This window comes from Cebus imitator, unplaced genomic scaffold (assembly GCF_001604975.1).
Source record: "Cebus imitator isolate Cc_AM_T3 unplaced genomic scaffold, Cebus_imitator-1.0 Scaffold198, whole genome shotgun sequence".
In the NCBI taxonomy this organism is placed as follows: domain Eukaryota; kingdom Metazoa; phylum Chordata; class Mammalia; order Primates; family Cebidae; genus Cebus; species Cebus imitator.
Genome location: NW_016107513.1, coordinates 2,519,196 through 2,529,725, shown reverse-complemented (window position 1 = coordinate 2,529,725; position 10,530 = coordinate 2,519,196). Strand labels below are relative to the sequence as shown.

Here is a 10,530-nt window from a genome sequence, read left to right as displayed (position 1 = left end):
CTAAACATTTCTGCACAGAAAAGCTCAGTCTGAACCTCCTTAATAGAAAAGCTGGTAATCGTAGGAAAATGCCCGAGTTACCCCAGAGACCCCCAGAGGGGTATCCCCAGGCCAGAGCTTTGCTGCAGCCAGTGACTTGGTTAAAGAGTCTGCTGAGGGGGCTGAGCACCAAATTATTTCAACCCCCCTCAAGCCCAACAGAGCCCACGAGAGCTGGATGGCAGGGTGGGAGCAGGGTGGGAGCGGGGCGGCAGCTGGTCCTCAGAATAGCAGCCCAGTGGCTTTTAAAAACAGCTGCATGGTTACCTCAGTCTGGCTGTGAGCAGAGTACAGGAGCTGTGGCCACACTTCCTCCCTACTGGGAGGACAAAAGTATACATTCCCCAAGTCCCAGCCAGGGGCAGGGGTGTGGGGAGAGGTCTGGAGACCGCAGAGGGAATGATGTCATAGGCTTCAGATGGATGTGAGGTCTGGGAGAGCTGGCTAGGCTCAGCTTGGGGGTTTCACTTCCAACCAGCGCCTCAGGCTGCCAACATTCCCACTGGCATGGACTGTAAACCAGGTGGGCTTCCTGGAGAAGGAAGATATTAGGAGACACACACAACGAGGTCCAAAGCCCTGCTCTGCCACCTACTAGCTGTGGGCCCTGGTCAAGCTGCATGACCTCTCTAAGCCTCTGTTTTCTTCCTGATAAAATGGGAATAGTATCACCTACTTCCAACCTTCCAAGCTGGTTGTAAGCATTACATGACCTGATGCAAAAGTAGGCAGCTTGGGGCTTGGCACACGGTGCTCATTAAGTGTAAGCCGTGTAGACCAGGCGACATGGCTCACGCCTGTAGTCCCAGCACTTTGGGAGGCCAAGGGGTGAGTGGATTGCTTGCAGTCAAGAGTTCGAGACCAGCCTGGCCAACACGGTGAAACGCCGGTTCTATTAAAAATACGAAAATTAGTTGGGCATGGTGGCGTGTGCCTATAATCCCAGCTACTCAGGAGGCTGAGGCAGGAGAATTGCTTGAACCTGGGAAGTGGAGGTTGCAGTGATTGAGCCACTGCACTCCAGCCTGGGTGACAGAGCAAGACTCTATCTCAAAAAAAAAGAAAAAGTGTAAGCTGTGTGATTATTCATCACCAATATATTGTCAGGGGTCCAGGTTGGGTAAACCTGAATGACCCATACTTTTCTGGAACTGGAAAACAGAATCAGCTGCAGTAGAGTCCCTAGACATTCAACCTGGGAGCTTCAAATCATGAAGACACACTCTCACCTTGATGGAAGAGGATGAAAATGTTCACTTCTCCCTAGGGGTGCATTGGTGACAATGAGTTAATAACCTTAATTCATGAAGAGTTCATACAAAGTGACAAGAAAACTCTTTAGGACTCAGTGAAAATAAAAATGGTCCCCAAAGGTGGAAGCCACCCAAGTGTCCATTGAAAAAAATGGTTTAAGTCTCTAATTATATAAGAAATGCAAATTAAAGCTACTGCAGAATGTCATTTTTCACCTCTCCAATTAGCAAAAATGTGCTGAAATGCAGATACCCAATGCTGGTGAGGATGCTCTCCTACAGGACTGAGGCAAACATAAATTGGTGCAACCTTCTTAGCAAAAGCCCAGGGCACATTCCTTTCTTTCTGTTCGAGACTGGGGTCTGCAGAGTCCCTCCTCCTCCTATTTTCCTTCCAGATTTCATCAATTACTGTACTACCTGAAACTCCAAAGTTGATTTTCTGTAGCCCCTCCCCTCAAGGGTATCACCACCTGTTGCCTACATCAGCCCCACAGCTGTGGCCACGCTGATGAAGGCAGAATCTAGAGGAAACAGATTGAAACCAACCTCTTCACACAGGCATTGCACCTGTGTTCTAGGGGTGGGGTTCCTAGAAAACTTGGGGGATAGGGGGCAGGAGGAGGGAGTGGAGTGGAGAAGGATCAAGAAGGTTCAAGAAGAAGAAGAATGAAACAAACCACAGGCAAGGCTCTTATGGGTAGCCTCTCTTCCACTCTGTTCTTGACAAGCACAGTTGACCTGTCGGAAGACTTCAAGGGAAGTGATACGGATGCACACAGTTGTGTAACTGACATTGCCATGTGGGAGAGAAAGGAAAGGTCAGGAAAGGAGCCAGGGAGGCAGCAAGAACCCCAGGCACTAGGAATCTTTAACAAGAAATTCAAAACCTTTTGTCATCCCTACTCTGAAAACACTATGCAGGCATCAGGCAGAACAATCTTCTTTGACTACTTGGGAAGAGAAACACAAAACAGCACCCACGTGTCCAGGATGAGTCCCAGGCTCCTGCAATAGAGGCAGCCAGGAATCTGTGAATGGCCTGGGGCAGAGGTGCAGGATGGGCAGACAGACAGGAGGTTCTGAACCCAGGACTGGGGAGGGAAGACGCTGCCCACAAGAGCCAGCAGCAGGCAGGGATGGCCCTGGACTGCAGCCAGGTCTCCAGTACCAAACACTCACATGTCTTCACTCAGGTGAAGCTCAGGCCTCTAAATGTGAATTATTTTCCAATTGGGAATCAACAAGCGAATAATGCGTGCAAAGTGGGGTCTGCAAGAAACCAACTGCTGTTTCTTGCTGAACCCATCCTGGTTTTCTGCCCCAATGAGAGTCCAGTTCCAGGCTGTTAAGAAACAGGACGATTGTCCTAGAATTTCCCTAGAATGCCCACTGTTTTCTTCTGGGCTGGCCACTCTCTCTGACCCTCCCTTCCCATCTGCTATGATCCTCCAACTGATTCTTGCTGTTTCCTTAAAGTCTCCCTGAAAAATCCTGCCTTTGACTTGGTCAACTGCTAACTTCAGATCCAACAACCAGCAGGGGCGAGGCCTGCAGTCACAAATTTAGAAGGAGGATCTCAAAGCAGGGAATCCCTGCAAGGTGGGGACATCTGGACCTTCAGGCAGAAGTTACCATGGCTGCTAAAGGAATGTCCTGTAGTCAAAGGAAGTGTCATTTAGTCCCCCACACAGGCCCTTGAAAACCTTCCCCATCCCCTTCTTTTGCTTCTTCGTCTACATTCAGTGGCCAAAAATGGTTAATCCCCCTGAAGCCCTCCAGCCTTTTACCACCACCACTACCCTACCACCCTGCTTCTGTACAGATTCCTCAGTAAGATATTGATTTGGTGGATGGAGAAAAGGACTTGGCCCCAGAGGAAAGAGTCTGCCAAGCTGAGCACAGGAACAACCCTCTAATCCAAGAGGAGTGGCCCCTGGAAAAGGGAGCTTTTGAGGCTCTTCCATGTTAAGGCCTGGGCAGGGGTCAGGCCTTGGGGAATGTCGGGGCCAGGGGAGACACCAAGATGGGATTGGGGATAGAGGACCAACCATCAAGATGCAATGTGAGAGAAATGTTAAGTTCTTTATATTTAGGGCCAAAACGCTGACTGTCCACATTTGAGCTGGTGATCCCTGGCCTGGAAGCAGTTTTCGTGTGACCTTCTGGTTACTATGAAAAGTACAATATGATGCGGCCACGGTACAAAAAAGGGAACACTTAAGCACACAGCATTCAGCTGCAATAACGGAAATGTCAGGTCCAGGTCTTGGGAAGTAGCAGTCTGTGTTCTAAACCGCTCAGGCAGGATTTAGAACATTGTGTTTCACATGTTCTTGCGAATGACTAATGACAGAGTAGGAATTGTCTCAGAAGGAGAAGCAGGGTGAGTTGGTCTGGGAACTATGACACATAAGAAAGGGCAAAAGGCCAAGTGCGGTGGCTCATGCCTGTAATCCCAGCACTTTGGGAAGCCAATGCAGGAGAATCACTTGAGCCTAGAAGTTCGAGACCAGTCTGGGCAACACAGTGAGACCTTGTCTCTACAAAAATTTGTTTTAAAGTTAGCCAGGTTGGGTGGTACTTGTCTGTAGTTCCGGCTATACTCAGGAAGCTGAGGTGGGAGGATTGCTTGAACCTGGGAGGTTGAGAGTGCAGTGAACCATGATCACACACTGCACTCCAGCCTGGGTGACAGAGCAAGACCTTGTCTAAAAAAAAAAATAAAAAGATGTCTCCGTGATTATTGATACAGTTGGATTAATACCCATCATAATTGTTACTATTTTCCAGTTGTTGTCCTTGTTTTTTCTGTCTTCCACTTTNAAAAAAAAAAGGAAAGAAAAGAAAAGAAAAAAGAAAAGAAAGAAGGAAGGAAGGAAGGAAGGAAGGAAGGAAGGAAGGAAAGAAGGAAGGAAGGAAAGAAGGAAGGAAGGAAAGAAAGAAAGGGCAAAAGAGCTACCTATGGACAAACAAGGCTAAAGGAGGAAGCAGAAACAGAGGACAGAAAGTCACAGTTCTCATGGCTCATAGTCCAGCAGACCTCTAACATCATACGGATCAGCATTAGTGATCTGGATACTCACGAGTCATAACATCATGAGATTTTAGAGTTGGAAAGAACTTATGAAATCTGGTCTATTCCCATGTTATAGGTGAGAAAACTAAGGGCAGAGATTTTAAGTGAATGACCTCATTTAGGTGAGGCACAAGGCTAGATGTCATACAACCAAGATTGGGATTCAGTCCCTTGATGTTTACTCCAAATCCCTAAGAGCACTCTCTCGTAACATTCAAGGATGCTGTGCATAGCAAAGAAAGCTGAAAATGCTCTGCCCTGATTCAAAACAACAATCAGCGATGAAATGTGATTTGGGGGTGGCAGGCGGTGGCAAGAAGAATTTATGTTTGATCTAAGAGCTTCCTAACAGTCAACTCTGGCCCGGCCTAAGATCAGCTGCCCTGGGAAGCAGCAGCCCCCCATTCCCAAGAGGTCTTCAGAAAGAGGAGGGGATTCTGTTGAGAGGTGGGGGACTGGTCTCTACCAATAGGAAAATTCCATGATTCCCACATAGAGAATGCACACCCACCCCGTACACAGTGGGGGGAAGGACGAAAGCACAATGAGAGGCAGTGTTGGTGCTGGTGCTACTAAGAAAGACAGCATGGGGACAGTAGGAACAGGTGTTTTTTCCCTTGTGGTCACTTTTCTTCCAAGCTTAAGCGCTCTCAGCTCCTCACTGGAGGAAACACTTTCAAGTCAGAACTGCAGACCAGGAGCAATGTTGTTCTCATGTTCAAGGAGAACTCAGCAAGGGTAATTATGGTTGACACTAGAGCAGGCAAGATTCTAGTTGGACATAATGAAGATCTCTTTGACCAGCCACATAATAAAACACTGTAACTGACAGCAGCAGGAAGTTTAGAGGCTCTGTCACTTCCCCAAGGACATACACAGTTTTCTGGCCTGAAGGCTCAGATGCTCAGCTGTCACCAGGCTGGGGACTCAACCAGATGGCCTTCCAGGTCTCAAGTCTGGGATTCCTAGATCTGCCCAGGAATCTTGTCAGCCGTACCAGTATCCCCAGGTTCCAGGGGAAACCATCCGCCAGCGATAACCCCGAGGCTTGGTGGCGTTTCTTCAAACTTTGCATTTTGATGTTTCATATAATGTATCTACTCCCACCAGGGGACATCTCCCTGCCTCAGTAACAATATCCTTGGCCACCAAACCCAAATGGCTCACTGGCTTCTCTCCAAGGCAAAAAGAGAGTTTCACTCTTCAGCCTCTTTTTCTGTCCAGTGAGACTAATTCATCATGTCTACGGGAAAATCCCTTTTAAGTTTCAGCCAAAAGTCTTTCTTTTTTCTTGGAGCCCAAATAAGCTGGGAAGAGAGAGAGAGTTCACTGTTTTGCAAGTTTCAGAGGTGAAAGTCACTGTCATGAAAAAAGAAGAAAAAAATTGGCAAAAAGTCTGGAAATGATTCACACTGAGAAGTCTGACTGGTTGATTTCAAATTCATTCACAGCTTAATAAATCATTTGCTGGGGGAAGAGGGGAGCAGAAGAGGAGTAAGACACTCCAAAGAGAACATGCCAAGTGGGATCCCTGGGGTCTATGTATTCTTTGGAATCGCTGGTACCTGGTGGCTCTACCTTTTGCTGAAAGAGGATGTACCTGGGGTGAGTAAATAATAGAGTTTGGCTGGAGGTTCAAAGACATCTTGACACAACCCAATTACACAGTCCCAGGATAGCAAGCCCGCCACCTCTCCTTTCCCCATTCTTTAGCCTTCCAAGGTAAACATCTCAATTAGAAAAGGGCTAGCAGGGAGGAATGAGGAGAGGACGGGAGTTTGTAGCAGGACGAGGAAAATGGAGATTGCTTCTATTTGCTATGTATAGACTGAAACGGTCCCATCGCTGCCCACCTACCCCCAGACCCCCAACCCCGCCCTGGAAGCCACTGACCTTTGCCAAGAAGGTGGCATTCCTGATGGCGCCCACCATTTCTCCCCCCTTGGGGTGCACCTTGGCCACGTGCATCCACATGCGCTCCCAGGTGTGGCTGTCGATGGGGAAGCCGCTCTTGTTAACGTGGAACAGCACTCCGCCGTCTTTGTCCTCCTCCTCCGAGCCCCCGCTGGTGGCGAGGCTCACCGGCCGCGCGTGGCTGCTCCTGGACCGGGTGCCTTTGGCGCCTTTGGTGTGGGGGCAGCGGTGAGTGTCAGCCGCGGAGCCGGTCATGGTGGGGCCTGGGCGGGGAGCGAGGTGCTGGGGGCGCGCGGTGGCAGCTGCTGCGGGGGGCGTGTGCGCGCGGGCGCGGCGCAGGGATCAGCGCCCCGCAGGGGCGGCCTTCTCCATGCCTTTCGCTGCGGCAGGACGCGCCAAGAGGGAGCGGCGGCAGGAGCTCCTCCGAGGCTCCCTGCCTACCGGCGGTGCCTGAAATCAGCGGAGACACAGCTGACACCACGGCTAAGTGGACACCCAGAGGAACCGAGTAAGAGGCCCCAGAGTGTCTCCCCCGCGCTCCCCCAAGCACGCTGACAGCTTCCCTGGGAATCGATAACGGGCTTCCAGCTCTGCAACTACCTAGAAAGGCAGCCCAAAACGTGCCACGAAGCTTCTTACACACCTAAACCCCCGGCGGGGGATGGGGATGGAGGGGGCGCAAGGAGCGCGGGGGATGCGGAGTGCATGGTGTGGGGAGAAGAAAGACAGCTCGTGTAGCGTGAAGGAGTTCCCGCAAGGCTCCACACATTCCTTGGTCCCCCAGATGTGGCCGATAGAGGAGCGGAGGCACGAACGTGCCGGCACGTGAGCGCCCAGGGCTGGCGCCAGGGCGCTGCAGCAGCCTCGGCTTGCAAGGCGGCCCGCTTTCTTCCAGGAAGCCCTCCCGGACCCGGAGGAGTTCTAGTGAAAAGAGCTCCACCCGCCCCCTTTTCCCCGAGTTCCAGCGCCTAGCACCGACAGGGACTGGCTGCAGGCGGGCGGGGCGCGGGAAGGGCGCGCGGCAGCTCCGGGACCCTACCTCGGGACGGTCCGCTTCATGGCTGCAGAGCCTTTCCGGGCGGCGGGACAACGGGGGCTGCGGCTGAGGCTGCTGCTGCTGCTGGGCCTGGGGCTGGGGCTGGGGCTGCAGGGGTTTGCTGCGGCCGTCGCCTCATTCCATGTCCCATTCTCGAATGTTATCCTGTGACATATAACCGAGTCACCCGGGCAGCCGCCGATGTTCCGAATGCGTCCATTGGCCACCGCAACAAAGAGGGGCGGGTCCCGGGCTCGGGACTCTACAACCCCGAGCTCCGCGACTCTCTGATTGGCTCCGGGGGTTCCCTGGCGGGAGGGGACAGGAGTAGGGTGAGCAGGGCGGCCACGCGAAATCCGATCGCTGTCGCGTCCCGGGAGCCCCGCGGGCTGGAGCGTTTGGCCATGGGACTTAAGATTGAGTTTCCCCAGGGGTCGTGGCACCTCGAGGTTTGCAACTGTGGAAGCAAAGGAGAAGCAAAAGCATCCGAGAAGTGACCAGGAGGAGCAGAGGGTTTGGCATCAGAACGTCATTCCCTGAGGGGCGCTGGACACACTCACCTGCCTCTACCGGGAATGATGACTGGTTCATCCTCTACCCGGGATGATGAGGGGCTGTTCCTACCTATGCGTGAAATTAATTTTTTTTTAATCCCGCATTTTAAAATTCCTCAGAATTAACAAGTGGGTGCAGCTTTGGATCCTCTGATATTCATCATGGTTAATAAAATCCCTTTAAGTCCAAGCTGAGAGGAGACACTAAAACCCAGGAGGTCAGATGGGCCCTGACTGTTCTGCCACGCTGCTGCCGAGCGAGAGGAGGGATGGAGAGATGCTTCCTAGCCATGGTGAAGTGAGTGGCCTTCCCACACTCGCTACTGAAATACCTTCCCTTTCTTTTTCTTTAAGAAAGAGGCGAACAGGTTGAGGTGGGAAGAGCAGCCGACTGCTGACCTGCAGGCTGGCTCCAAGTCCAGGTTTGTCACTTTGCTCAGCTGTGTGACCCTGGACAAGCCACTTCCCTGCTCTGAGCCTTAGCTTCTCTTTCTGAAAGGAGAGTAGACCCTCAACTCTCCGGGATCTGTTCTGGCTGTGAGGTTCTGTGATTCCCTGACTTCCTCTCTTGTGGCACTGAGGATCCTGGCCATAGCGTCCTTTCTCTTTAAACTGCAGGTCAGCAGGCCAGCTCTGAGTGAAGCAGTTATGAGACCTATGCTAAGTGAACCTTGAATTAAGAATACAGTTGTCAAAGAGTCACTGATGGTGGATCCGTTTCTGGATGCTTATCCTGACAAGTTGCCTGTCATGGAACTGGAACTTCTCTTCCACAGAAGGGCAGAGGCCCCTGAGGGATAATTGAGAGCCAGGACTTGGGTGAGGAGATCTGGATTCTGGACTTAGCCCTGCACTACTCCCTAAGACCGAGCCCACGTCTAGGACTTTATAGATTCAACAGTAAGAACAGGCCAGGCGTGGTGGCTCACACCTTTAATCCCAGCACTTTGGGAGAAAGAGGAGAAAGGATTATTTGAGGCCAGGAGCTAGAGATTGGATCAACATAGCAAGACCTCGTCTCTACAAATAAATAAATAAATATTTTAAAATTAGTCAGATGTGTTGGTACACACCTGTAGTCTCAGCTACTCAAAAGGCTGAAGCAGACATGTAGAATGAAACTGGATCCTTGTCTCTCACCTTATGCAAAAATCAACTCAAGATGGATCAAAGATTTAAATCTAAGACCTGAAACCATAAAAATTCTAGAAGATAACATCAGAAAAACTCTTCTAGACATTAGCTTAAGCAAAGAATTCATGACTAAGACCCCAAAAGCAAATGCAACAAGAATGAAAATAAATAAATGGGACCTAATTAAACTAAGAAGCTTCTGTACAGCAAAAGAAATGATCAGCAGAGTAAACAGACAACCCACACAGTGGGGAAAATATTCACAAACTGTGCATCTGACCAAGGACTAGTGTCCAGAATCTACAAGGAATTCAAACAGACCAGCAAGATAAAAACAATCCCATTAAAAAGCGAGCAAAAGGACATGAATAGACAATTTTCAAAAGAGGATATACAGTCAACAAAAATAGGAAAAAATGTTCAACATCACTAATTATCAGAGACATGCACATTGAAACCACAAAAAGATACCATCTTACTCTTGCAAGAATTCCCATAATTTTAAAAAGTCAAAAAATAATAGATGTTGGCGTGGATGTGGCAAAAAGGGAACAGGTCTAAAACTGCTGGTGGGAATGTAAACTAGTACAACCACTATGGAAAACAGTAATGGAGATTCCTTAAGGAATTAGAAGTAGAGCTAAAACTACCATTCGATCCAGCAATCCCACTGCTGGGTATCTACCCAAAGGAAAAGAAGTAATTATATAAAAGAGACATGTGCGGCCGGGTGCAGTGGCTCATGCCTATAATCCCAGCACTTTGGGAGACCAAAGCGGGTCGATCACCTGAGGTCGAGAGTTCGAGACCAGCCTGACCAACATGGCAAAACCCCTGTCTCTACTAAAAATACAAAAATTAGCTGGGCATGGTGGTGTGTGCCTGTAATCCCAGCTACTCAAGAGGCTGAAGCAAGAGAATCACTTGAACCCGGGAGGCGGAGGTTGCAGTGAGCCAAGATCTCACCACTGCACTCCAGCCTGGGAAACAAAAGTGAAACTCCATCTCAAAAAAAGAAAGAAAGAAAAAGACACATGTGTATACATGTTTATAGCAGCACAATTTACAATTGCAAAAATATGGGGCCAACCTAAGTGCCCATTAACTAATGAGTGGATAAAGAAAATGTGGTATATATATGCCAAGGAATACTACTCAGCCATAAAAAGGAATGAAATTATGTCTTTTGCAGCAACTTGGATGAAACTAGAGCCCATTATTCTCAGTGAAGTAACTCAGGAATGGAAATCCAAACATCATATGTTTTCATTTATAAGTGGGAGCTAAGCTATGAGGATACAAGGACATAGTAATGATATAGTGGACTTTGGGGACTGGGAGTATGTGGGGAAGGAGAGGAGAAGGGTGAGGGATAAAAGACTACATATTGGGCCAGGTGCCGTGGCTCATGCCTGTAATCCCTTTGGGAGGCCGAGGTGGGTGGATCACGAGGTCAGGAGTCGAGACCAGCCTGGCCAACATGGTGAAATCCCATCTCTACTAAAAATAGAAAAATTAGGC

General features: G+C 49.6%; 1 protein-coding gene across 5 annotated transcripts in view; it reads right to left on the bottom strand.

Annotated features, from left to right (window-relative positions):
* Positions 1 to 7,558, bottom strand: part of VASH2 (vasohibin 2) — a 49,268-nt gene extending 41,710 nt beyond the window's left edge. For 2 of the 5 annotated variants that reach the window (XM_017547509.2, XM_017547510.2), the window contains exons 1-2: positions 7,325 to 7,533; positions 6,265 to 6,735 (exon numbers count right to left, since the gene is read on the bottom strand). In XM_017547509.2, the coding sequence (XP_017402998.1) occupies positions 6,265 to 6,540 (276 nt within the window). In that variant the 5' untranslated portion in view covers positions 6,541 to 6,735; positions 7,325 to 7,533. Of the gene's footprint in view, positions 1 to 6,264; positions 6,757 to 7,324 lie in introns of those variants that run through there. The other 3 variants (XR_005203247.1, XM_037745377.1, XM_037745376.1) reach the window with 3 other exon arrangements.
* Positions 7,559 to 10,530: the final 2,972 nt, after the last annotated feature.